At 45.8% G+C, this 27096-nt stretch overlaps 1 protein-coding gene and 8 non-coding genes across 10 annotated transcripts; 5 read left to right on the plus strand and 4 right to left on the minus strand.

Annotated features, from left to right (window-relative positions):
- The first annotated feature begins 6694 nt into the window (after positions 1–6694).
- Trnar-acg (transfer RNA arginine (anticodon ACG)) lies at positions 6695–6767 on the plus strand. Its single transcript has one exon. It is a non-coding gene; the product is annotated as a tRNA-Arg (tRNA).
- A 70-nt stretch (positions 6768–6837) lies between these two features.
- Positions 6838–6910, plus strand: Trnar-acg (transfer RNA arginine (anticodon ACG)). The gene has a single exon. It is a non-coding gene; the product is annotated as a tRNA-Arg (tRNA).
- A 70-nt stretch (positions 6911–6980) lies between these two features.
- Positions 6981–7053, plus strand: Trnar-acg (transfer RNA arginine (anticodon ACG)). Its single transcript has one exon. It is a non-coding gene; the product is annotated as a tRNA-Arg (tRNA).
- A 70-nt stretch (positions 7054–7123) lies between these two features.
- Trnar-acg (transfer RNA arginine (anticodon ACG)) lies at positions 7124–7196 on the plus strand. Its single transcript has one exon. It is a non-coding gene; the product is annotated as a tRNA-Arg (tRNA).
- A 71-nt stretch (positions 7197–7267) lies between these two features.
- Trnar-acg (transfer RNA arginine (anticodon ACG)) lies at positions 7268–7340 on the plus strand. The gene has a single exon. It is a non-coding gene; the product is annotated as a tRNA-Arg (tRNA).
- Positions 7341–8949: 1609 nt separating this feature from the next.
- Trnar-acg (transfer RNA arginine (anticodon ACG)) lies at positions 8950–9022 on the minus strand. The gene has a single exon. It is a non-coding gene; the product is annotated as a tRNA-Arg (tRNA).
- A 207-nt stretch (positions 9023–9229) lies between these two features.
- Trnar-acg (transfer RNA arginine (anticodon ACG)) lies at positions 9230–9302 on the minus strand. Its single transcript has one exon. It is a non-coding gene; the product is annotated as a tRNA-Arg (tRNA).
- A 631-nt stretch (positions 9303–9933) lies between these two features.
- Positions 9934–10006, minus strand: Trnar-acg (transfer RNA arginine (anticodon ACG)). The gene has a single exon. It is a non-coding gene; the product is annotated as a tRNA-Arg (tRNA).
- A 2855-nt stretch (positions 10007–12861) lies between these two features.
- LOC119374781 (boophilin-H2) lies at positions 12862–17961 on the minus strand. 2 transcript variants are annotated; one of them, XM_037644965.2, is made up of 4 exons: positions 17670–17961; positions 17077–17256; positions 16365–16547; positions 12862–13468 (listed from the first exon to the last, which is right to left on the minus strand). In XM_037644965.2, the coding sequence occupies exons 1-4, from the start codon at positions 17722–17724 to the stop codon at positions 13197–13199; spliced, it is 690 nt and encodes a 229-aa protein (XP_037500893.1). In that variant the 5' UTR covers positions 17725–17961; the 3' UTR covers positions 12862–13196. The 2 variants fall into 2 exon arrangements, with proteins under 2 accessions (XP_037500893.1, XP_037500894.1); XM_037644966.2 differs by lacking the exon at positions 17670–17961 and adding an exon at positions 17377–17547.
- Between the last annotated feature and the right edge of the window lie 9135 nt (positions 17962–27096).

The raw sequence follows: 27096 nt of genomic DNA on the forward strand, positions 1-27096 counted from the left end.
CGGTAGTAGTAATAGTAGCATTAGTAGTAGTACTAGGCGTCTCGCAGTTGACGTGACCAGCCGTTGGAGTGAATGAAGAAATAAATACAACAAAATTATGACGACACTCGATGTGGTGATGTGGTGATGATAGTGATGACGACGTTTGACATTATGACAATTACGACGACGCTAGATGATCATGACAATGCATGTGATCTCGCTAGCCAACCAAATACACCCGCTCGCTTGCAGCTTCGTTATCCGACGGCTTTTACGGGGCGCAACTGGCTGAATTTTGTCATTAATAAATGGATTATTCGCTCTCGGCGTTTACGAATATCTACGCCAATTTCGCCTCGCAACATTATCACTCATGAATGTCCACCTAGAATCGATGATGGTTTTCTCTTTCATTCTGTTTCCTGAACAGTCAAAAAGCTATTATTGCATTGCGTGAACAACTAGAGAACTTCGTTGCGGCCCTCATCTTAGTTTCAAGGAAACCGCGCGGTTGCTGCAAATCGCCGCTGCCTGCACTGTTGTCACATGACAAGAGGGTGCCATGTAAGATGATCGTCTAACACTTCCCGTAAAACTAACGGGGCGTGAGTCAACGGTGGACACGTAGGATATTCCAATTCGCTTAACTTCAGGACAAACTGCGCAAAAAGCAGCGCAATGGTCAATGCCTTCATCGTATGAGGAAAGAAGGGATGTAGAGATGGTCAAACATATTGGCTCAACAAAATTCGTCGTTGGGCTAGTTGGTTCATAATCGTAAATACTGGACAGCGCGAATCCAACAGAGGACAGAGAAAGAACACTCATGCACAGGACAATAGTGCTATTCGCAGCTAATCTTTATTCTGAAAAGCTTCCCTACATATAAACACAACTGTGTTCGCGCGCGTTGGCACACTGCCCTTTGCAATCACGCAGCAATAATCAAGATTTGAAGATCAAGAAAAATATAGATCATAACATTCTTTCTGAGAGCCGCGCTTGTTCTGTGCATCAGTGTTTTTTCTCTGTCCTGTGTCGAATCGCGCTATCCAATATTCAAGAAAATATTTGCTCAAGTAGATACAAAGACGGAAATAGAAAGAGCTCGATGAAAATCGAGCGAGAACGTTAACACCGGTATGTTTAACTCTTCATTCTTTGTAGCTTGACATCAAGCGTAATTAGGCTCACGGTGTTTAAGCTGCAGAGGCCACACTGATGTGCATAGTCAGAATTCGCTTAAGTTCAAAACAACGGAGCGCCTAAGGCCACCCATGTTCAGAAACGCCTACACTTCATCAAAGTGGGGCTAATTGCTCCAGAAGGAGTGGTAGAGGCCGCACACTTGTAATGGGGTGTTCCCGCAGGCGTGTCTTCGAGTTGTGGTTCAAAGTATGCCGAAGGGGCCCCTACGTACCAACAGTCAAGGAAGCCATCACGGGGCGACGTGCTCTCAGTGTAAAGCTCGCAGAATACCAGACTCCCGCTGTCATACACGAGCGGCGGAAAGGTACACGCTGTGTTATACTTTTTTAAATGCCCTATGAGTGATAGGACAAGGGCAGCCTCCCAACGCTTTTCGTATTCTTAGACGAAGTGATTGTTTGGAGGTGCACTTGCGTGAGCGAAGTATAACGAAGACGTAAGTTCCGGTTGAAGATGAAATGAGGTCATTCTTCGTTTCGTTTATTTTGCCGAGGCGGAATTCATTGCAAGCGTCTAGTATATGCAAGCACAGTGACCTCTCCTTAGTTTTCTTGTTTTTGTTTTCGTGGTTCAGGAAGTGCCCCAAGGGGATACCCCTTGACTGTATTTATGTGCCAATGGGGATCGTGATTCTCTATTTAGCAATTCGGTATTTGAGTTTTCAGCGTATATTGTGTTTAAGCTCAGCCAGATGTACCATCGATCTTTTCATCTTTTACTATTTTCGCACATTGCGAAGCGTATCGCTAATCTGCCCGAAATATTTCTCAATACTGGGGCCAGTAATGTTCTTCGTGAAGAGTTCTTAAAATTATGTTGTGCTTATGGCCCTACACAGCGTCATCTCGCAGCAAATACCCTGCTCCAATCGTAGGAAATCAACTCAACGTCTTAGAAATGTGCGATGTCTGGTGTTTGGGGTTTAATATTCATTGGTGGGGATTACCTGACGCGCAATTGCACGCTTCAGTGCACTTTAAACATGCAAAAGAAAGGCAAGCAGAGTAATAATTCTGATTACTGCTGTTTACTGATTCACAATTTCATATTTAAGTATATCATGCTTTTAACTTCTTATTCCGATGTTACTGCGCTTGCAGGCCTTTTGCAGGTAGTGGGAGCTCGTGAAGTTGCTCCAGTGCAGCTTTTACTCCCGTCATCCTCCATGTACTGCAAATCAAAATAAAGATCCATCATCATCATCCTCAGCAGCAGCATGACCTCAACCTCGCGCGCTTGCCTTCACTTGGAATTCGGTCTGCTACTCGTAATGACCAGCGTTTCTCTTGCTTACACTCTACATGCCCTGCCCATGCCCTATCCTTCTTCTTGATTTCGACTAAGAGGTCCTTAACACCCGTTTGTACCCTGACCCACCGTGCTCTCTTCTTGAAAATAAAATTGAAAATAAAGATTCAACGCAACTCAAATCACGCAAGCTGTCCCTAAAAGTCATGTGTTGCTCTGCCTTGTGATACGTAGGGCCCGCTGTAGACCGGAAACAACCCAGACAAACTAATGGCGTAGCGGCGCCCGTGGTAGCGGCACCCAGAAGTTCAGGCAAGATTTCGTACGTCTTGTGTCGCCCAGCGTAGCGTGGGTTGGACACCGCTTCTTTTCGTCGGCGGCCCACCAAGGCCCGCTTCCAAGCCGTGGGCGACCGCCCGTTGATGGCGGCTTGATACACGCGATTGCAAGGGCTTCCAGGCACTCCTGGCTGTATTGCAACGAAAACACGTAAACGAAGAACTCCGCAATCGTGAGTGAGTATAGCCGAAGGGCAAGCGAACGAAACTTGCAGAATTCACGAAGCTTTCAGTCCGTAGGCCCTCTTCGCCATTGGTCAGCTGGATTCGCTAATTATATGCAGAACATCTTAATAGGCCGAAATTGTCCCTAAGGAACATGTGTAGCGATGTGTTTTGCAAAGACGGTTACAGATACTAGCCAAGGTAAAAAAAAAGTGTTCAGCCGGGAATAGTACGGGACCATGGGGCGAAAGCTAAAACAAGCTTGCCGTACAAACCTCTCATGTGAGGGAGAATTCGTGCTGGTTCAGGATACCGGTGTGAACTATGTTGACTTCCGCCATGTTCGAGTTTTCATCTAATCAGTGCTTAACGAAGAGCGAATTGGATAATACCGCGGAATTTACCCAGGGAAAATAATAGCATATCACTGATAACACTGTAAACATGAATTTACATTTCTTTTCCACTGGAGGTCTTTCATTTTTTTTCTAAGGGCTCCGTCCAAACTTTGTTGATAATTTTTTCTGACTACTTCATAGAGAACGTTGTTATAATTTAGACAACGCCTACCCCGAGTTGCGTATTTCCACGGAAATGATTTATCGCTAGTCATACCGTAGTCATAATCTCCAATTCCTGCATTGCGATTGTATTTCAACTGAACGCCTTAGTGTGCAGGGATATAAAATTCTTAGGAAGGGCACATGAGTTTCTGCTGCAGCGAAGGAGAATATAATAACCGTTTGTGCATGGTTGACGCAGCGCTAAAGGACGAAGACGTAGAATAGAGAGCACAGGACAAGCTCGAGTCCTGTGCTCTTTGTTCTACGTATTTGTCTTTTAACGCTGCATCAACCATGCAAATATTAACCTGATAGCTTTAAACACGTCGTGTCGCAGAAATTCTGGTGTCGGCGGCGTCGGCGTCTGTGTTTGTGGGCGAAAAAAAGATCGTTGACCGGGAGCGAATATTTGAGGTAAAGGAAAATGAAGACATAATAAAAAAAGAAAAAACGCCAGGCCTGCGCTGAAACCGCAGCACAGTCACAGCGAAAGCTGGAAGAGCGGCGTTTCTAGAGCCCGTTAAGCTCTCTTGGGGCTACAATACAAGTACACAAGAAAGGTACCCACTACGCCACAAATCAAAATTTTTGTGAAGTTGGGAAGCACCCACTAAGCCATTATTCATCATTCTATGGAGAAGCGAGGCACCAGCTACACGTCTGTAAGGCATTATGTGCACTTTGTTGACGTGACGACTGATGACGATGAAGAATTATGGCTCAGCCCTTTGTAATGGGTTGGAATCTTTAAACGGCCCACCAGTTATGTAATTTGCATTGGGTGACGCCCGGTCGCTATTTCCCTCTCCCGTCATGCTGTATACGTTGACGTGGAAGAGAGACGGGGGGGGGGGCGAAGAACTTTATTGAGACCCCGAGGTAATGGATCATGCGCTTATGGGCTTCCTTGGCAACCAATACAAGTGCACTTGCGAGGAACCCACTACGCTATCAATCATTGTAATCTTACTGAGACCCTGAGGAAGTGGATCATGCGCTTATGGGCTTCCTTGGCAACCAATACAAGTGCACTTGCGAGGAACCCACTACGCTATAAATAATTGTAATTTTTTAGAAGTAGGGCAGCAGGCACTGTGCCATTTTTCGTCATTCTACAGAGAGCGTTGGTACCTGCTAAACGCATGTAAGGGATTATGCGCACTTTGTTGATTCTGCGCCTGATGACGATGAAGAATTATGGCAGAGCCCTTTTGTAATGGGTTGGAAGCATTCAACAACCTACTCGTTGCGCAATTCGCAATTGTTTGACGCCTGGTTACAGAATTCGCGTTGTGCGACGCTTGGTGCTTATTTTAATCTTCTACCACGCTATATTGCATATGCTGATGGGGTTCCTTCCCGACATGAAGCCTGTATAGGACCTTTTTGCAAAGCAGTTTCAAGCACCGGCATGGCTCAGAGGTTGAATACTGGGCTCCCACGCAGAGGGCCCAGGTTCAAACCTCGTTCCATCCTGGAATTTTTTTCTTATTTAGTTTTTTTTCTTATTTCGAGCGATACTGGTTACGGACACCGGCGGCGGCGGCGGCGGCGGCGGCGGCGGACAACTACGGCGCCGAAAACGGCCGGAGAAATGATCTCATAACAGCTTTCGCTGTAAAAAATCTACGGTTCAAGTGAGACCGGGGATTCAAACATGCGATCCCTCGATCCCTGACGCGATGCGTTTAGCCGGTTGGCCATCCCCGCATACATCCTGTATCTTACTAACGGCAAGCTATTTATATACACTATTTAGCTTTGCTGTTACGCACGTCTCGTAGGTTCTTCAGCGGCTTGACGGAAATCCCGTGAGATGACGCAAAAGGCCCAAGGAACGGACGCGCTTTCCGTGTTCAGTCGCACTGCGTGCATTCATATAGGAGCCGGCACGCGTCTGTACTTTGGCTTTCCTTGCGCCAAGGTTTAGGTGACGACCGAGAGGCGAAGCCAGGGTAGCGATTGGAAAGGCGATACAAACACGGACAGACACCAGTCAGACTTGACAGACAATGTTGAAATGTTATCTAAAGAAAGGAATAACGAACAAGGTTAACCAACAGTAATAAGCACTGCTCTCATAAAGGTCTGATCAGATATCATTAAAGTTTCCTCCTCATCTGGCGATACGAAGCAGACTAGCGCAGCGCATAGTGGCGGCCGGAGTTTATGGCGCACAATTTCTACTGCGAGCGTGAGTGACATGAAGAACGGTAGGAAGAACAAATTGCTAGATGAGAGACAACTAACGTGAAAAGGATAGTTGAAGTTGGCTCACGAGAGTACAAACTGTCTTGCAAACAAGTGTGAGAAATGATTACATCGTGGCTCAATAGCAAGTATCATAGGATACATAGGATTGAGAGTACATAGGATTGAGTGCCGAAGGCAGCGTAAGAAAAATACCTGAGCTTAAAATCACAGCTCAAACACACAAGACGCCCATGATGAAAGGCACGAGACAAGCGCTGACTATCAACTCCTTTATTCCTTAATACGCCAATGCACATATAGGCCCAAGGCAGTTTTACCGCAAATGCACACACGACAATAGTTCTAAACAAAGCGTGTAACAAGGATGATAGTGCATTATATGTGCGAAGATATGAAATCATATTCAGATGGGCGCAGGGACAAGGAAGTATCACTGATACTTAGTGATACTTGTATCACTCAGAATCACTATGGCAGGCCCGCTTTCTTTTTTTTATTATTCCTCAGCTAAAAGACAGCCATAGTCAAATGTCGGGTAGCATGCTTCTGTGTGAGGGCCTGTGGCGTAACGGATAACGCGCGTTACTACGGATCAGGAGATTTCAGGGTCGAATACTGGCAGGCTCGCTTTCTTTTTTTTCTTCAGCTGAAAAACAACCATACACAGATCTTGGGCAATCTTCCTTCCCAGTCCGGGCCTGTGGCGCAACGAATGACGCGCCTGAGTACGGGTCAGGAGATTCCAGGTTGGAATCTTAGTAAGATCTCTCTGTTTTTTTTATTTCTGCTGAAAGACAAGCATAGGCGCATCACGGGTAACGTACCTTCCATATCCGACCTGTGGCACAACGGGTAACGCGCCTGACTATGGATCAGGAGATTCCAGGTTCCAATCCTGGTAGGCTCGCTTTGTTTTTTTTTATTTCTGCTGAAAGACAAGCATGGCACATCACGGGTAACCCACCTTCCACATCCGGGCCTGTGGCGCAACGGATAACGCGCCTGACTACGGATCAGGAGATTCCAGGTTCGAATCCTGGTAGGCTCGCTTTGTTCTTTTTTTTATTTCTGCTGAAAGCCAAGCAAGGCACATCACGGGTAACCTACCTTCCATATCCGGGCCTGTGGCGCAACGGATAACGCGCCTGACTACGGATCAGGAGATTCCAGGTTCGAATCCTGGTAGGCTCGCTTTGTTCTTTTTTTTATTTCTGCTGAAAGACAAGCATGAAACATCACGGGTAACCTACCTTCCATATCCGGGCCTGTGGCGCAACGGATAACGCGCCTGACTACGGATCAGGAGATTCCAGGTTCGAATCCTGGTAGGCTCGCTTTGTTCTTTTTTTTATTTCTGCTGAAAGACAAGCATGGCACATCACGGGTAACCTACCTTCCATATCCGGGCCTGTGGCGCAACGGATAACGCGCCTGACTACGGATCAGGAGATTCCAGGTTCGAATCTTGGTAGGCTCGCTTTGTTCTTTTTTTTGATTTCTGCTGAAAGACAAGCAAGGCACATCACGGGTAACCTACCTTCCATATGCGGGCCTGTGGCGCAACGGATAACGCGCCTGACTACGGATCAGGAGATTCCGGGTTCGAATCCTGGTAGGATCGCTTTGTTCTTTTTTTATTTCTGCTGAAAGACAAGCATCCCAATTATGACCTTATCAGCCTTATCATGGTTGATAAGGGCCTCAACTTTTTCGACTGCTTTTTGACATTTATTGGGGTGAAGCAAATATATGAGAACACCTTTCGTTCGGGAAATACGCATACTAGGTGCATCGTTCCAAGTGTGACGTCAGGCAAAAGTTGAGCCTTATCGTGGGTGATAAGGGCCTCAACTTTTTCTTTTGGTTTTCGACATCTATTGAGGTGAAGCAAACCTATCAGAACACCTTTTGCTCGCAAAATACGCATACTAGGTGCATCGTTCAAAGTGTGACGTCAGACAAAAGTTGAGCCTTATCACGGGTGATAAGGGCCTCAACTTTTTCGACTGGTTTTCGACATCTATTGAGGTGATGCAAACCTATCAGAACACCTTTGCTCGCAAAATACGCATACTAGGTGCATCGTTCAAAGTGTGACGTCAGACAAAAGTTGAGCCTTATCACGGGTGATAAGGGCCTCAACTTTTTTGAGTGGTTCTCGCCATTTATTGAGATGAAGCAAACCTATCAGAACACCTTTTGCTCGCAAAATACGCATACTAGGTGCATCGTTCCATGTGTGACGTCAGACAAAAGTTGAGCCTTATCACGGGTGATAAGGGCCTCAACTTTTTTGACTGGTTTTCGCCATCTATTGAGATGAAGCAAACCTATCAGAACACCTTTTGCTACGCAAATTACGCATACTAGGTGCATCGTTCCATGTGTGACGTCAGACAAAAGTTGAGCCTTATCATGGGTGATAAGGGCCTCAACTTTTTTGGCTGGTTTTCGACATCTATTGAGGTGAAGCAAACCTATCAGGACACCTTTTGCTCGGAAAATACGCATACTAGGTGCATCGTTCCATGTGTGACGTCAGACAAAAGTTGAGCCTTATCACGGGTGATAAGGGCCTCAACTTTTTCGACTGATTTTAGCCATCTTAGAGCTGAAGCAAACCTATCAGGGAACCTTTAACTCTGGAAATGTTCATACTAGGTGCATCATTGCGAAGTGTGACGTCAAAAAAACGTGGAGCCTTATCAAGGGTAATTAGGGCCTCAACTTTTTCGACAGCTTTTCGACATCTATTGAGGTCAAGCAAACCTACCAGGAAATATTTAGCTCCGACAGTACGCATACTAGGTACATCGTTACAAGGCGTGACGTCAGACAAAAGTTGAGCCTTATTATGAGTGATACAATGTGCCAAAGGCTTGGACTCGGAGGGCAAGTTGCCCGCGATGGGCCTATTTGTCTTTCAGCAGAAATAAAAAAATAAAGCGAGCCTACCAGGATTCGAACCTGGAATCTCCTGGTCCGTTGTCAGGCGCGTTATCCGTTGCGCCACAGGCCCGGATATGGAAGGTAGGTTACCCGTGATGTGCCATGCTTGTCTTTCAGCAGAAATAATAAAAAAAGCAAAGCGAGCCTACCAGGATTCGAACCTGGAATCTCCAGATGCGTAGTCAGGCGCGTTATCCGTGGCGCCACAGGCCCGGATATGGAAGGTAGGTTACCCGTGATGTGCCATGCTTGTCTTTCAGCAGAAATAAAAAAAAACAAAGCGAGCCTACCAGGATTCGAACCTGGAATCTCCTGATCCGTAGTCAGGCGCGTTATCCGTTGCGCCACAGGCCCGGATATGGAAGGTACGTTACCCGGGATGTGATGTGCTTGTCTTTCAGCAGAAATAAAAAACAAAGCGAGCCTACCAGGATTCGAACCTGGAATCTCCAGATCCGCAGTCAGGCGCGTTATCCGTGGCGCCAGAGGCCCGGATATGGAACGTAGGTTACCCGTGATGTGCCATGCTTGTCTTTCAGCAGAAATAAAAAAAAAACAAAGCGAGCCTACCAGGATTCGAACCTGGAATCTCCTGATCCGTAGTCAGGCGCGTTATCCGTTGCGCCACGGGCCCGGTAATGGAAGGTAGGTTACCCGTGATGTGCCATGCTTGTCTTTCAGCAGAAATAAAAAAACAATGCGAGCCTACCAGGATTCGAACCTGGAATCTCCAGATCCGTAGTCAGGCGCGTTATCCGTGGCGCCACATGCCCGGATATGGAAGGTAGGTTACCCGTGATGTGCCATGCTTGTCTTTCAGCAGAAATAAAAAAAAAACAAAACGAGCCTACCAGGATTCGAACCTGGAATCTCCAGATGCGTAGTCAGGCGCGTTATCCGTGGCGCCACATGCCCGGATATGGAAGGTAGGTTACCCGTGATGTGCCATGCTTGTCTTTCAGCAGAAATAAAAAAAACAAAGCGAGCCTACCAGGATTCGAACCTGGAATCTCCAGATCCATAGTCAGGCGTGTTATCCGTGGCGCCACAGGCCCTGATATGGAAGGTGGGCTACCCGTGATGTGCCATGCTTGTCTTTCAGCAGAAATAAAAAAAAAACAAAGCGAGCCTACCATGGATTCGAACCTGGAATCTCCTGATCCGTAGTCAGGCGCGTTATCCGTTGCGCCACAGGACCGGATATGGAAGGCAGGTTACCCGGGATGTGCCGTGCTTTTCTTTCAGCAGAACTAAAAAAACCAATGCGAGCCTACCAGGATTCGAACCTGGAATCTCCTGATCCGTAGTCAGGAGCGTTATCCGTTGCGCCACAGGCCCGGATATGGAAGGTAGGTTACCCGTGATATACCATGCTTGTCTTTCAGCAGAATTTCATGCTGGGGTCCTAATTTTTATTCTTCCCACTCGTCTGGTCAACGCTGCGTATGTCGGTTTTTCTTAACGCTCTCGCATTTGAGTTGCCAACGTCTGTTCTTGCCGTTCCTGGGTATATTTAAAGTTTCGATCACCGGTGGCGCATACCCGTACACCGCGGCCTGTGGTAAACGGGTACATGCCAGACGTGTCTAGAGGAAAGGGTTTGACGACGTACGCGACAGGACCTTCACGTTATTCATGTCATGACCTGCCAGTCATATTCATCAAATCCTCTTACCCTCCCATGACAATTTTGGTCTATACCAAGTCAAGGAGGCGACCATGAGAGCACCCAGATGTAGGCGGCGGCGGATAGATAGATAGATAGATAGATAGATAGATAGATAGATAGATAGATAGATAGATAGATAGATAGATAGATAGATAGATAGATAGATAGATAGATAGATAGATAGATAGATAGATAGATAGATAGATAGATAGATAGATAGATAGATAGATAGAAACGCTCAAAGTGCCAAAGGTTCTCTAAGAAATGCTTCGCATTTAAAAAACAAAGCGAGCCAGCAAGGACTCGGACCTGGATTTCCTCATCCCTTGTGAGGCGCGTTATCCTTTCTGCCACAGGCCCGGACTCGGAAGGTAAGTTACCCGTGATGTGCCTATGCTTGTCTTTCAGTTGAGGAATAAAAAACCAAAAAGAAAGAGAGCCTGCGAGGATTCGTGAAAGCACGTGGAATTTCGCACACCACGACGACGGGAACGCTCATGTAAATATCCCAGGCCTTGCACAATTTTTCATTTGGTCATGTCTATAAATAGTAGAATCCGTCAATCAGGATATCTTAAGCCCGTGTGAAGCAAAGAGCCAGACTGAAAATGATGGCATCGCCGTTTGACTGGTGTCGTCACCCAAACATCTTCACCACGCACGCAGGTGCTCAACTGATGCGTACCTGCCAGCCCTTCGGGTAACTCAGTGAAGATCCCCAAACATCTTTATACACCCGGCTACGCCAAAAATAACATAGATGCCTACAATGCCTGAAGATTACCCGCCACGGTGGTCTAGTCGTTATGGTGCTGGTATGCTGACCCGCAGGTTGCGGGATCGAATCCCGGAAGCGGTTGCCGAATTTTCAATGGAGGCTAAAATGATTGAGGCCCTTGTACTTAAATTTAGGTGCACGTTAAGGAAACCCGGGTGGTCGAAATTGCCGAAGCCCTTCGCTACGGTTTTCTTCATAATCATCTTCATTTTGGGACGTTGAACCCTAACAATTACATTAATGCCTGAAGACTGTAGGAACGTACGTACCGTATTTACTGGAATCTAAGCCGATGTTTTTTTTTTCGAAAAAACGATGTGCCAAAGTGGGGGGTGGGGAGGGGGGTCTATTTAGTTTCGAGTACAATGATTAAGCTTTTTTTTCTAGCCTTGCGAATTTCGGGGGTAAGCTTAGAATCGGGGCCGGCCTAGATTCGAGTAAGTACGATAATTATTTTATTCCACATATCTGACGCATTGCAAGAAGCTTAGATGAATGTTGATCACGAATAAAAACAAAACAAACAATGATGTTTCGGTGCCTCCCAGGAACCTCGCTGACAATTGTGAACAAAGTGCGCTTGTTGGAACTGAAACGTCTTTGTTTTGGTTTCATTTGTGGTCGTCGTTCGTTTGCACGTCTTACAATGCCTTCGCCCGACCAGACGGGATTCCGTGAATCTCTCGATTTCATATCTTATGCATGCAAATAGCGGAAATCAACCTGAAAATCTGTGAAGTATAACTCTTCCACGCAGCGTTGGAATTTGCCTGATAGTAGCTACAATGATACCTGTAGTAGCGGCGACAATTATAATAATGAGCAGGATGCAAATGCTATCCCTAAATCATTACATTTCTGCCATACTGCTGTATACGTATCAGTAAAAATATATATATTTCGCTCTCTAAGGTATTGTCTTCTAGATTCGGCCCGCATGGACCGTGCACTAGTGTTCCTGACCGGAATTTCAAGCGACGTGCGTGCTGGCATTCTTTTTTTGGCACACAGTACTAGCAAGATTGTCGAGCGGACGCGTCCGTGCACATTGCTCGATCTAGGAGGCCTGCACGTCTGTGGAACGGCGTTTTTCATCTTGTTGATGGACAGCGGAAGCTACTTCCATGCACGAGCCTGTAGAGAAGGTAGCTCGGCGTACCGAGCATACTTACGGAGGCAAACGCATCGTCCACCTTCACCCCGTCCTTGTTCTGCGTTGTGCGCTATATACTCTGCAATGGAATACCAACATGCCCTAACTTACGTTACTTCAAGTACTTAAGAATGCACGTCACGAAGTGTCTTGTAGTCTACGTTTGTTCATACATGATGCGTGCGGGAGAAGAAACTGTACACACGAAGACATTGCTCTCACAATACGTCCGCGAGTACCGCTTTACATTTGACTTTTGAAGAGCGGTGCAAGAAACACAAGCGACAAGTACACAGGAAGGGGGCATTCGTCAACTTGTCTTTGTTGTGCTGCTCTTCAAAAGTAAATGTATACGAACCGACTGGCACAAGCAAAAGTTTTATTGCCGGGTTTCTCGTCGCGTGTATCGTTCTGGTACAACAATACTGCAACCGCAGACGCCGACAAAGTAGTTTAGCCGCGAGCTTCATGGCTGACTGTCACCTGGTATTTACGAGCAGCTTTTGTTTTTTGACAATAGTGTACCGGCGAGTCCATGTTTTCAATATTTTGATGAAAGACCACCAGGGAAAGTAAAAGCCTAGTAATTGCTATCCAGTTATTGCAGTAAATTTTATTACTTTTATTCGCCAGTCCAGACATTCAGCAGCAGTCCGTCACCGCCCTTTTCAGCCGTGTCAAATAGAGCCTCAAGAAAGCCTGCCATTTCAACGCCGAGAAGAATTAAAAGGCGCTAATTTACAAAACTACGACTTGTGTTGTCGATTAAGCACTCCATTGGAATATCATCTTTGTTCTGTTGGTCTTCTAATAATACTACAACTACAACAAAAAAAACTGAAGCTTCTCGTCGACGCGTAAAGTGAGGACTGATGAACATTATTCTTTTTGCGCCGCAATATTATTTCGATAAGAAATACCATATTCTCTAACTGCCGCCTTGCGTCCATTCACGTAGATGCGTTGAAGGTTTCGCCGAATGTTCAACCCGAGGTGGTAGAGGAGGCCTACTGATACTGGTAGTAGGAAAACCTCCACTGCTGTCATCTGGAAGTTCCTGTCCATTCAGGATGGGATAAGTAAGGCTTCTCTCGCTTTCAGACGGCCGTGGACTCTCGTGTGATTTGGTGGCCTCCCTTTTGTAGAGCTGCTTGGCGAATCTTCGTTCGAGGAACTTGCATATCCCTCTGGCGTGGTAATCTGATATGCATAAAAAATAAATAAAACGCATTTCATTAAAAAGATCGGAAGCTGCGCGCATTGCGCGCAAGTTATGAAACATGTTCAAAATATAAATTACGAAAGAATGCAAATTCTTCGATGGTCTCGTTTCTTTGTTAGACACAACTAATAAAAACAACAGAGAATTAAGCCAAGGAACGTATAGGGGACATTAGTTGTTTTGTTTTAACGGTAGCGTAATGGTTATGACCTAAATTGAAAGGAATTAAAGCGCATGAAAAAACATCCTTTCCGTCGGTGGGATCCGAATTCACAACCTCTGAAGCGGACGTGTAATTCGAAGACTAACTAGCGCAACAGTCCCTTCTACTGAACTATTACGCCAAAATGTTAGTAATAGAAATTTGCTATTAATCCTGATGCCGGATGCATCATTGGAGGAAGCGATCGCCGAACAGCGACAGCGTTTTCCTTCTGAATAAGCATCTTTATAAACTCGGCCGTAGAATCGTAATTTAAACTTAGAAGGGTAGCGGCTTGGGCTAGTTGGTACGTCATGACGAATTGTATAGCGCGAACGGGGTACTTGGACAGAGGACAGCGTCCGTCCTCGTTTTTTCTGTCTGTCCAAGTACCCCGTTCGCGCTATACAATTCGTAATTTAAAGTCGAAATTTCTAAGATCATTTAAATAGCACACAAGGGTATATTTTGTCAGCAAACGTCAATTAGAGCATACGCGAACTAAAAATAATCGGTTGACGCGCCAATCGGTACCGAATCTCATTTAACTTCGCATTTAACTCACCTTTTATTCCTAACGCAAAGTATTCCTTCCCAGTTTTAGCGATTGATGTTCAGCTAAAGGCGACGCCTACGTTTTAAACCAACGGCAAGGATACTTTTTTTTTCTTGCCTTGCTTCGATCTCATGAACCAATACTTATTAAATAGGTCTGCTTACTTCGGTATTCGTTATAACGACTTTGCGATTGACGTGATTAGATGATGACTCTGCAGTATGCTGAAAGAAAGGCTTACATAAATCTGCAAGAGCAAAACGCGTAGGAAATGGGAGTTGACTTGTTCACAGTTACACGTTCAAAACTTATTCTGCGTCGTCGTTCGAATGACTGTCTTAAATTTGCTGTTCCTCATGTCTATCATCGCCCCTTGAAAGCAGTGTACGCGACTGCCGACCCGACGGTCGCGAGATTGAATGCCGGCCGCTTCGGATCCATTTAGATGGAGGCGAAATGGTAGAAGGCCCGTGTGCTTAGGGGCACGTTGAAGGACCCCAGGTGGTCGAAGTTTCCGGAGCCCTCCATTACGGTGTCTCTCATAATCATACCGTGGTTTCGGGACGCAGAACTCCATCAATTATTGATATTATTATTATTATTATTATTATTATTATTATTATTATTATTATTATTATTATTATTATTATTATTATTATTATTATTATTATTATTATTATTAAAACTGTGGGCACATACACTCGCTGTCTGAAGATAGTGCTTGGGGCAGCCTATTGTAACCAGGAATGACGAATGGCATCTTCAGCACGTCGCACCCGGGCGCCTTGATGCGCCGTTTCGTCCAATCATCGTAGCGCCTCGGCGACCTGGTGCGCACCGGTACGATTTGTTGAAGATGCCAAAATTTAAGAGACCTACAGCGCAAATTAGGGCTGCGGAATTCCGCAACATGGTGGAAGGTTTACGAAAGGGATAACTGAGAACCACCGGTACAGCGACCGCTCCGGAAAAGCTTTGGTCCTGGGTTCGATCCCCATAGAAGGACGAATTTTCCTTCAACTAAGCTTTCCTGTCTCAGAAATCTGTACGGATTTCCTTCTGGCACCATGCTACAAACGGGTGGTTGTCAATTATCTTTTTCATAATCGTTCTATCACCTTGCGGGATTCCGCAGAACTTTTCAACGTTCTGGGTTCATATGCTTCGAGTCGTTGACTGATTCACCCTCGCGCCGCCAATTGGAAGCATCCTGATTAGCTCAATTAATAGAGCGACCACCCCAGAAAGGCGTTGGTCAAGGGTTCGATCCCTGGATCAGGACGAATTTTTCTTCAACTAAGAAGCTTTTCTGTCAGAAATCCTTATGGAATTCCTTGTGACTGCGTGCTACAAACGGGTAGTAGTCGGTTATCCTTTTCGACAAGAGACCTATTGTCAATTTTAGTAAGGCAAATGGGCGCCGCCACCTTGGGCTGTTACGCAGATGTTTCCTCATTTTTCTATATCGTTACATCAAATAATAAGGTCATGAAGCACCGAATGCAGCAACCCAGTTGACCGTGTTTATGCGTATGCGTCTACAGTATCACTGTTCGTCTAGTTGCTTAAAGATTAGGGTTGAGGGAATAGTGAAATTTAGAACCGAATCGAATACGAATCGAATAGTGATCCTACCGAATCGAATACATATCGAATATTATTCGAACAGTTTTGGAATATTAAGGCAACCATTTTAATTACAGACCTGGGATTCCACAACTTTTTAATTCAAACAAATGCTCACATAGATTAACATAGTAGCGTTACCGTTACATTTAACTAACAAAAGATACCAAAGTTTTGTAAGCTGAGGTAAGCTCGTATACAGTAGTCTTCTAACGTCTTGTTCCTTTGAGGCTTTCCCGTCGGTGCTGAATATTCGAAAAAATATTCGTAGTTGGAATATGCGCTATTCGATTCGAGCACCGAATAGAATAGAGCACTATTCGATTCGTTATTCAAAATTTTCGAATATTAGCACACCCCTGTTAAAGATACAAAACGGCAAGGCTACAGCCCAACGTGGCGGCACCGAAATCCATCCGTAGCATAGTCTCTAGTATTGCTGATGTCACCAGCGGCATTACACGAAGTTGTAATTTCGGCAGGAACTCACCACCACTGCACCTGCTCATGCATTCCTCGCACGTAGAGAACTGGTTGCTGTTCCCTCCGCAACCGCTGTACAGGAATCCGCGACAGAGGCCCATGCCGGCGTCGAAATACCACATCGGAACGGAGGAGTTGCACATTCCCATTTCCGGACCCATGCCGCAGACTGGGGGCGAGCGTCGTCTCGCTGAAAGTTAACGAACACGGAGACAAACGTTTGCAAGAGAGCAAGGACGGATGGACAGGTCGGCTTGGTTGAACTGCCTGTGTCCGGCTACCTTATTCTGGGGTAGGCCCATTCTATATCTACAGGGGTTATAGACCAGGGGTGTCAAACACGCGGCATTACGGCCCGCGGACCTCTCACTAGCTGCCCGACCCGCACATGACTACATTCGTCCCATAATGTTTTTATTTTTTATAAGTATGTTTATGATAGACAGATGTGACTGGTCTCAAGCACTTTTTTCGTGAGGTATCCCATGCGGTCACCATGTGTTAAGGCATAACCATCGAAAACAGTGTGTTATAGAATCTGCGTTCAGATTTCAGTCATTCTAAAGATTAATGTAGACATCAATGTGTACATGTCATGAGTGTGTTCATGACAAGTCATGAATTCACAAGTCATGAATGTCTACAAAGTATAGCCCGATCTCTGCGCCAACCAGATCAGACAAAATCGGTTTCCCGTTGACTAGAAAACGTCTACTTACACGCGCAAACTTGTAGGCATTCTTGTTCGGACGAGAACCTATTGTAGTTGCCAAAGCATCCGCTGTACGTGAACATCCTGCATTGTCTCGTTTTGCGGTCGTAGAACCACCTTAAGAGCCTCCCGTAGCAGTAACCGGCGCTCGGTTTTCTGTAGCACCGTGGACGCCACTGAGCAGCCGCTAGGGAAAAAGAAAGTGAAGTGAGAATCGCAGCAAACATGTCAGTCGACCACAACAAGGGCAACATATGCAAAAGAAAGCAAGCGTAAGATTTTCTAACGAACTTCTCGCAGATAGTACCTTTTCCCAAACTACTGATAAACGAAGGTGGGTTCGCATATCTTGTGAATCACGTGACATCGGAACCTCTCATGTTGTCAAGAACAATATGAACAACACGTCAAGACAATCTGGTTGATAACCAACTCGCCCACATGTGCATCCATCTCAGACTTTCCTTATGCAAAGGCAACTGTGAAGGAGATTTATAAAATGTAATTTTAACAAACGTTGATCGTAGATATAAGAATTGAGACTCTGCACAATGGAGAAATAGAAGGTAGAGCACGCGGCGTAATATGTCTAGTGCTTACCTATTGTGAAGGTCACGGTGAGAATGGCAACGACGGTAGGAGCTCGAAAATTCATAACCGTTTTGTTTTTTCACATGTACTTTCCGTAGATGGTGCGCATTAAATCACAATAAAACCCGCCTCTGAATGCTATCTTTCGAAGCAATTCGATTACTTTCGATAAACTATCGACCTGTTAAAGAAAGTATATTGCCCACTTGGCTGGCGCTTTAAAAGAAACAATCTCTTGCCGCGCCCTGCAGATCTCGACGGCGATGCAGTTGGCGCCATCGCCTGAATGCATTGTGCTCGTGTTCTCGTTCGCACCCCAATACAATGCTCGGAGACTCCACGGCCATGCCGAGATAGCCATTGTTTTTTGAAGAAGGTACTAAGCGGGCAGCACTTGTGCGGCTGGACCTGCTGAGGTTGCAATTATTTCGGTGTCGCGAAGAATAAAACAATGCGCGTAAGCGAAGAGTTTCCAGGCTGTTTTCGGGGAACGCAGGTAAAAGGTCGGACCTTGACATTCGCCGCATACGTTCTTTCTTTAGGAGTACGCGAGCAGTCGGCAATCTCTAAGATCTCGCAACCGATCTGTGTCCTATTCAATTCTATTCGCGAGACGGAGAGACCCAATCGAATTCGATTCGACGTACGCGTTGAATAGACCACCATTCGAAAATACGAACAATCTTTTTTTTTTATCTTGAATAGCTTATGCCAACATTTTAAGATGTCAGCTACAATCTAAAGTACCAGTAATGTGTACATAAGGCACGAGTTTTTTATTGCCTCAGGCATGGTATACACAAGTAATAATATCCCACGCCTTGAGTTTTTGTTTTCGTATTGGATTTCAATATTGAGTTTCTAATAGATTTCATTTTCGTCAATGGTGGAAATTTGAGGAAGTATATGAGAAAACGCATTCGCGCTGCAGCGGTAATACATAAAGCGACTAAGGAACGCATTATGTTCTCACAGGCCCCCAAGTTTGAAACCGCTAAATGATTGGCATTAGGAGCGAGAAAATTGAATGAGTGGGAGCATTTATTAATAAATGTCGCATAGTACGACAATATTGAGAACCGCTTTCTTTTGTCCCCCCCCCCCTCCAAAAAAAAGAAAAAAAACGCTACTTGACTCTTTATTGTGCATACATTTTCCACAAAAGAACATTTTCTTTGTTTCGGCAATATCTCAAATTTTATATCACCGCTAAACATGTGCCAGAATGGCAGGTAACTTTGTGGTGCCTGCGCATAAAATAAGTTCAATATTTTTAATAGAAGTTCTATATTGATTAAACAAATCAACTTCCGTTCGGGCTGTCGAGTGATGTGTCTATCAAATATAAAGTAATTAACGAAACAATTACAGGGGATGGCTGGAACTCTTTATGAACGCGAAGGCGAAAGCCTAAATGGCAGTGAACGTTGTATTATTTCAGCAATATGCGATCAGACAAAGCCAACTGCTAACAGTGCAGTTATAGGTTTTCTTGAAGCACAGGACTGGACAACAGACTCTAGCGAAACTATATGTTACGTGGTCATTGCATATACACATGACTTCTTTCTCTCCCCTTCGTCCCTCCTTTCTTTTCCCTTTCCCTTTTCCTATGTGCAGAGTAGCATGCTAGACCACACTAGCTCAGGCTGACCACTCTGCCTTCGAATTAATTATCTCTCTCTCCGTTGATCTGCTGTTGAAGTTCCTGTTCAACATTCTACGGATCTGTTTTCTAGAAGCCGACTCTATCTCCTCTAATTCTGCATTCCCAGAACGCCTGCGTCGTATTAGGGCCGCGTGTTGCTTTTCTCGGGCTGTCGCCGCAGCTTCATTCATAGTCGCATAGTGCTGATGGCTGTTACGAAGAGCGGCATTTCGAGCTGCTCTAGCCTCTTCCTACGTGACGTACTTTCTCGGTATTCTTTGCACGCAAGTATGGCCTGGTCACGTGATATTTGCGCTTTCTTTTATTTTAAAGTGCCCCTAAACCACCCAGAGGTCGAAATTTAGTTATGGTGTTGTAGCTGCGCACGAGTCTAGAACGAATACGTAGCCGTGAGTATTTTTCAAAATGTTGCCGTAAAAGCGGAGTTACACATGCTTGATGATCGAAACGCGGCCCTCGCTCGTTTCGCTCTTTCATTCACTACGCTCCATTCGTCTGTTCATCTCTCCTCCTCGCAGAGTGCTCCTCCTCGCCGTGCGAGGAGGATGAGCAAGGAGCATGCGCATATCGAATAATGATATAATAAGTGTTGGGGTTTTTGCTGTGTCAGCGTCGGTTCATGCGAAAGAAGGCACAGACAAGTTTGCTAGGAGCGAGTGACGTTTATTGCCACATGATCATCGTTGCGTGGCCCGGTCCCGATAAGCGCCGGCAAGATGCGGCGCATGCTTTTTACTTCTCTCGCGCGCCTGTGCATTATCGACTTGATCAAATGCGTCGCTCGACCGGACACCACAGTTTTAAGCCCCACGATATTATTATGAGGGACGCCGTAGTGGAGGGCTACTGAAATTCTGACCATCTTGTGGCATACACGAGCGCCGACCTTCATATGGCGTTTATTAAGGAAAAAGATGTCGCTTAAGTAGGAACTTTTGGACGCATGCGTTATTTTTTTACGCATGACGAAATCCTAATACATAGATGAATACCTATAGCACCGTATAAATCAGCAGCAAACAACTCGCATAAGCAAAAGCATCACACAGCGAAAATGAAGAGTAATATGTAATAATGTCACGACGTCAAAACTTTATTCTTCTTTTACACATACAGGAACAAATCGGCAAATTGACCAATCTTCCTTCCTCTCGGAAATTTCTGCCGCTTCTAGAATTTTCCAATTTCCCAATTTCAGCGCTTGTGCACATCCCTTTGTTTCGTGTCGTCATTTCACCCGGTCTGTGCTACCATACGCTATAATAGATAGAAGGGTTCGGCCATTCGCTCATAAAGACAATCACCTTCGGAGGCGTTTGCTTTTCGCTTACAGCTTTGTTGTTTCTTTTAGTTTTCTCTGTGTAAAATCATTTTCTTCGTCCACGTTTCCTGCGTACTTGACCCTGAGCGCAACGGCGTGTATCAAGCCTCATTTACAGCTACTCGCCCACGGCTTGGATGGAGAGCCCGGTGGGCCGCCTTCGAAAACAAATTCCGACCCACGCAGCGTGGCAGGAAAGTTCACAAAATCTTGGCGCCTGTAGTTTCTATGTGCATGTGTGTATTTCATCTTAGGCTGCATCCGCAAACGCGCGTCGTATCTTCTGTATGCAGTAAACGGTTTTCTGCTGATACTCTGCCTAGGATGTGCTTAGTTGTTTGTCTTAATCCGTTGGTCACTTCACTGTGTCGTACTTATGCTGTAAACCACGAGACATACCTCTAGCTTATACATGCAGGATTCATAATCTCAGTTATTTATGTTTCTTGTCACGTATAATATTAGTTTCTTGGTATTTTGGCGCTTCATGATCGGCACTTGGCCCATAAGCATTAATTCTTAATTGGCGGAGTTATACGTGGCCAAACCACGATATGAATATGAGGCACACCGTAGTGGATGGCTCCGCAAATTTCGACCTCCTGTGCTTCTTTCTCGTGCAGCCAAATCTAAGTTCACTGGCCTTTAGCATTCTGCCTCCATCGAAATGCGACCGCCCCGGCCGGGGATCGAACCCGTGCCCTCGAGCTTATCAGCGTAACGCCGTATAACCGCCAATATCCCAAGGCGCGCTCTTTGCGTCATGCAAAAGCAAAACTAAATCATCGTTATTTTTCTACCCAGCGGCATTGCTTGATCTCATCGAGTCACCACGGAAGCCTAAACCGAATTAATGAGAATATCTAATTGCTCGCTGACCTGTGAAGTAAACTAAAGACTGATCCCGGAAATAGTGGCGTTAAAGCATACTTCAACATCCGGTGTTCAACCCCAGCTTTATCTACGCACCTCAGTCAATTTCCTCGTTCGCTTAGTCTATTGCTCTTTGTATTGCTTTTGTAATGTTGATGAATCAGCTTCGAAAATACATATTCACACACACGTAGAGACGACGCAAACGCAAGCCCAGGTGTACGCGTCTTCTTCATCAATGTGTGAATGTGTAGTTTGTGCACTGCTTCATCAACATCAGGGCTCACCAACTATCCCGTCTGTATATATGTATAAAGTTCCTTTAGCTCCTCCGTCCCTGGTGTCGCCACACCCGCTTGCGAAAGGACGACGTTAAAAAAACCGTTCTTGTATCAAGATGCACCCTGTAACACAAACATTTGCCTTGGGCGTCTCCACGAGATCCTTATCTGCATAGTGAAGGGCTCCACATGTGCACGCATTACTACAGGTGCATGCGCGCAGAACGTACAAAGGTGCGCTCGTAAAGTTGCGTGGACATCGATTAATGGTCTGATTTTACGGCTTGATAACATCGTACGTCTTACGAGCGTAATAAAGCTGATAAGAAAGTGCATCAAACTACACTTTCACGCAACCGCTCTTTTTGAGGCATCCTTGCTTGTGGGTATGTGTGACGGCTTCGTACGAGCCAATGACTTCGCTACGACTTGTTTGCCTATGCACGTTTCTATGTACGCACCATCTATGACTTCGAACACCCTTCAGCTTGTGGGCTGAGTAGTTTGCCTCTGCTTTAAGTGATATTCACTATGACCAACGTTGGTAAAGCGTATACAGGCAGGCCGGCGCACCCACTTCGCTGTCCTGATGTCTTGATATGCAGAACGCGGTCCATGCATACACGTCCGAATACCTCAATACCAGCAACATTGCGGCGTATGGCACGAGTTACCTGAAAAAAGGAAAATAAAAATATAAAATTCGACAGACGCGTGATTGCCTCGAATATTAATGTTTGAAATCGGTGAGGATGTTTTATTGCTAGAGGCGACGGTCACGTGACAGGACAGGGCAGAAGACAGCAGACTAACGATAACTTCCAGTTTATTTACGACCGCGGCAGTCGCATGTTGATGGAGGCGAAATACTAGAGGCCCGTGTATACTGTGCGATGTGCGTGCACGTCAAAGAACACCAGATGCTCGAAATTTCCGTGAGCTCTCCGCTGCAACGTGCCTCGTAATCATATTGTGGTTTTGGCAGGTAGAGTCCCAGATATTATTATTCCAGTTTATTTACGCCCGAGTGCTCTATACGCCTCCCTTCTCTAATGAAGAAGTTGAAAATACAAGAGCTAACTTTCAAGAACGTGATCTTATTTTTGGTATCGGTAATTCTTACCAGCCACGTGCACGGCGATAAAAGCTTCATGTTACACTACATCACAAGAAGAGATCGGATATGACAGTGCACGTTAAGTCGCTCGTTCAGAGACCTGTAGCTAATTCCCTTGTTTAGAGAGATTCACTTGTTTAGAGAGACAATAATGGCACATGTTTTCTCGCTTGTATTATGTACGTACTCACTGATTTCCGTTTATTTCTTCCAACACAGACGAACTAAGAACATTCAATGAAATCACCTCATATTATAAATCCCACCGTAAGATCTATCCAGAGGCTGCGAAACAGCTGAACAAAAAAGAGGAAATTATGTGGCGAAAATTGCTAACCGGGGTGTTTGCAAACCCTCACCTGTACAGTAAATGGCACTCGGAAGTGTCTAATTCCCGATGTGCGCACTGCAACAGCACTGCAGGTCTAGTGCACATGGTCTGGACCTGCCCTTCCGTCAACGATCCAAGCAGAAACGTAGAATCTTGGGAGGCCTTATTACACAGCCAAGATGCCAAAGAACAACGTAAAGTCATGGGTCTCGCCCTGACCGCAGGCGAGTCCCAAGGGATCCCGGCCGACGGCTAGGGGGATGAACGGGGCAGAGGCCAAAGCCTCCTCCCGCGTCATTCTTGACGGGTGTAAATAAATGTTATCTCTCTCTCTCTCTCCCTCCAGCACGGAGGGTGTGTTCCACAAGGTGTTGGCGTGCCAACATTTTCTAGTGAACCACTGAAAATGAACCAGCTGTGATACACTTGGTGGAGCCACGTGCTTGTTACAGAGTTCCCTACAAAAACATACTTTGGCAGAACTAAAGAATGGACGAACGTTTGCTAGGTACATATGCTCTTCACGGTCTATATCACCACAAAACCAACTGGTTGATGACTCAGGTACGATGAGTGAGATGACTCAGGCCATCGTACGATGCGTCTCTTAGCACTGCTGACCTCGGCTAAATATGTATGGTACGCTAACAGAGACAAGACGAATGCGCAACGGCGGTGAGCGCCTTCCTGGTATGCCGGGGAACGAGCGCTCGGTGCAAGCTAATCATCTTCCCGTTCAAGTGACTAATAACGGGGCGCGTACCTCAGGGCATCCTGCGTTTGTTCTAGAATCGTATGGTGGCCAAGGATACAAATGACGCTACGGAGTTCAGAAAAGGCTTTAAGGGAGAGTGAAATTGTTGCATTCCGTCCCTATTTTAAACAAACGTCAATTATATGCATGCCATACTGATCAGGACAAACAGCTACCATTATTCGTGACAATTAGTATCGAGAGGGAGCCCGACACCGTCCAGCGAGGACATCTCAATGAGCTTACGCTCTTAATAGTCCCCTTTCTGTTCCGAACACTTAAGTTCGTTGTGCGTATACTCATTCATAAGCATTAAACGTGACTCAGCCTAGAATGACGACCGGATGAAAGACTCATTCGGGCATAGGCGATGGCAGGCGCATCGCTGAGCCGGCATTCACTAGGGTGCCACCCTTCATTGTCCGGTTCTTTCAGCTGGCGCCGTTCTCTTGCGCTGATAATACAGAGTGATATCTGTCAAACCGAAATAAAATGCAGTGAATCGCTTGCTTTTTATTTTCGATCATCTATAGGCACCAGGCGAAGTTTCATTGCTGGTGAGCGGGCTTCGCTTTGAGACTTCTGTCATTCGCGTGTTGTTGATAAGGTGTCCACCTTTTTATAGTCTATCAATATCAATTCGAGCCCTTTCACATCCGTCATATGCATACTTAGGTCGGGACATCTTATGCGAGGGTGTGTGTGTGTGTGTGTGTGTGTGTGTGTGTGTGTGTGTGTGTGTGTGTGTGTGTGTGTGTGTGTGTGTGTGTGTGTGTGTGTGTGTGTGTGTGTGTGTGTGTGTGTAACCGCCGGTCATTCGCAGCTGCCTCAGCTCATAACAGGCCCGTAGCCAGGGGGGGCTCCGGGGGCCCAGGCCCCCCCCCCGGAAATTTTTATGATACATGGTGTTTTACCAAAAATAAATAATGAAAATAGGCGTTTTTCTCAAAGTCAAGGCTTTCAGCAAGTGCCCCCCCCCGAAAACTATTCCTGGATACGGGCCTGGCTCATAACATAGAAAGTGCGCAACCCCTGAGAGCGTGATCGCTCAATCGCTTCAGAACGAAAGGCAGTTGTATATTTTACCGCAAAATGCCCCGACATAAACCAAATGTACAGTACGGAGGTTCATGACAGGAAGAGATCTTAGTGACCAACACTGTTATTTCTCTCTGAAGAGTACAACCAAAACTGCACTGACTGGCCCAACACTTAGCTATTCCGGATCCCCAGTTCCAAGCATACGAGCGCCACGTACGTGTGCTAATAGTTTTCATTTTCTTCTTTCATATTTCACGTGGCCATCTTGCCATCTTATATAAACGCAGTGGAGAGACACGGGCCCATAATTTTTTGCATGCTTGTGTTTTGTGCTTGCTTCTTTAGTTCTTTTGCTTAGATGTACGGTCACGGCAAAGCCTCGCGTCAAGTCACTGCAGCTCCTCTGGGACACCGGTCGACAGGGCGTCCCCGTGGTGCGCATAATCACGGCACCTACGCGTCTTCATCCACAAAACCCGTTCATTCAGATCTCTCTTTCTGCACCTCTCTCTCTCTCTCTTGGTCTTTTCTGTCTCTGTTTACTTCGTTCAATATTTGCCACACCATGTATATATTTAAGCATTCCTGCGATCAAGAAGTAGTTGGAAGTTAGCGCTGTACTTGTTTGGTGCCTGAATATGGGGGAGTGTGCGTGTGTGAATGTGCAGTGTGTTTGCGCTCTAATGTTTCAGAAAAATTCATTCGCCTCTTCTTTCCGTCCTTCCTTCGTGCCAACTGTAGGAGAAGGAGAGCAATGGTTTCGAGAGCGAGAGACGGAATAAAAAAAGTAGTGTTAATCATTGGACACCTTTCCCTCACATGAGCCAGAGTAAAATATTAGTACCAACAGCCCATGACCCTTCCATAGAGCCGGAACTGGCCATTGAGGGGTTTTCTTAAAATCAATACACACTCCACTTTTCAGATTGGCTCCTTTCACACAGCCGACAGTGCAGATCACGCCTTCCCTTTTTTTTTCATCATGGGAGCCCATAAGGTTCCCATGATCCATTTCCTCAGGCTCTCAATGAAGTTTTTTCCTTCTCTCTCTCGCTCTCTGTTTCTCCGGTTAACGTATGTTATAAAGCGTGGTGGGACTGTTAAATAACGACCGGGCGTCACACAATATGAATTACGTAACTAGTGGGTCGCTTAAAGCTTCCAACACATTACAAAGGGCTGAGCCATAATTCTTCATCGTCATCAACCACCGCAATAACAAGGTGCACATAATGCCTCACAGATGGTACCTCGCTTCTCCGCAGAATAACGAATAATGTCGTGGTGGGTGCTTCCCAACTTCCCAAAAATTATGATTTGTGGCGTAGTGGGTACGTTCCTAATGTACTCGTATTAGTAGCCACAAGAGAGTTTATAACGGGCTCAAGAAATGCCGCTCTTCCAGCTTTCGCTGTGACTGTGCTGCGCTTTCCGCGCAGGCCTGGCGTTTTTTTTTGTTTGTCCGCGCGCTTTTCCAGGTTGTCGCCGTACAGGAGAATAAAATAAGATCGACTGGTAGTGGGGCGGCACCTGTCGGAGCAAATATTAACCACTCCGCGAGCGGCGTGCTGCCGGGCACACTGGGCCTCCGAGATTGCGCGCAACCTGTCGGCGTGCAATATCGGAGGCCATGACTGGGCGAAGCTGAAACCGTCGAGTGCGCTTATGACAGGGCTGCGATCGCGGGTGATGCCAGCGTGTCTGTGAGTTGAGGGTGCAAGGCAGGGGGAGGAGGAGGGTATATATATAATTGTCCGTAGTGCGAATGATTTAGCTCTTGCCTAAACGCTGACAAAACTTCAAAAAACCGTTTCAGGATCCCTTTAAGGTTGCGCGAGCTACTTAACTGTACTACAGAGTAACGCTTTGAAACGGCGACTTGCGAAGCACTATTCAAGGCATGCATTTAAAGTCCTGGAATATGTTAGCTTAAAAGTTATGGAAGGGTCCTGAAGCATATTGCAACCGAATCTCCAACGTTTGGTTGGCATCAAATTTTCTTATATATTCAGCCAAACTTGGCAGCCTAACCAGAGAAAGCAAGGCGGC

The sequence above is a fragment of the Rhipicephalus sanguineus genome, chromosome 11, assembly GCF_013339695.2.
Source record: "Rhipicephalus sanguineus isolate Rsan-2018 chromosome 11, BIME_Rsan_1.4, whole genome shotgun sequence".
In the NCBI taxonomy this organism is placed as follows: domain Eukaryota; kingdom Metazoa; phylum Arthropoda; class Arachnida; order Ixodida; family Ixodidae; genus Rhipicephalus; species Rhipicephalus sanguineus.

Bases quoted from the DNA above. Each gene is read 5' to 3' on its own strand.
- LOC119374781 (XM_037644965.2), bottom strand. From the start codon at position 17,724: ATGAATTTTCGAGCTCCTACCGTCGTTGCCATTCTCACCGTGACCTTC. The intron at 16,548-17,076 runs GTAAGTAGACGT...GTTAACTTTCAG, and splicing joins ATGCCTACAAGTTTGCGCGT to CGAGACGACGCTCGCCCCCA. The intron at 13,469-16,364 runs GTGAGTTCCTGC...TATGCATATCAG, and splicing joins CATGAGCAGGTGCAGTGGTG to ATTACCACGCCAGAGGGATA.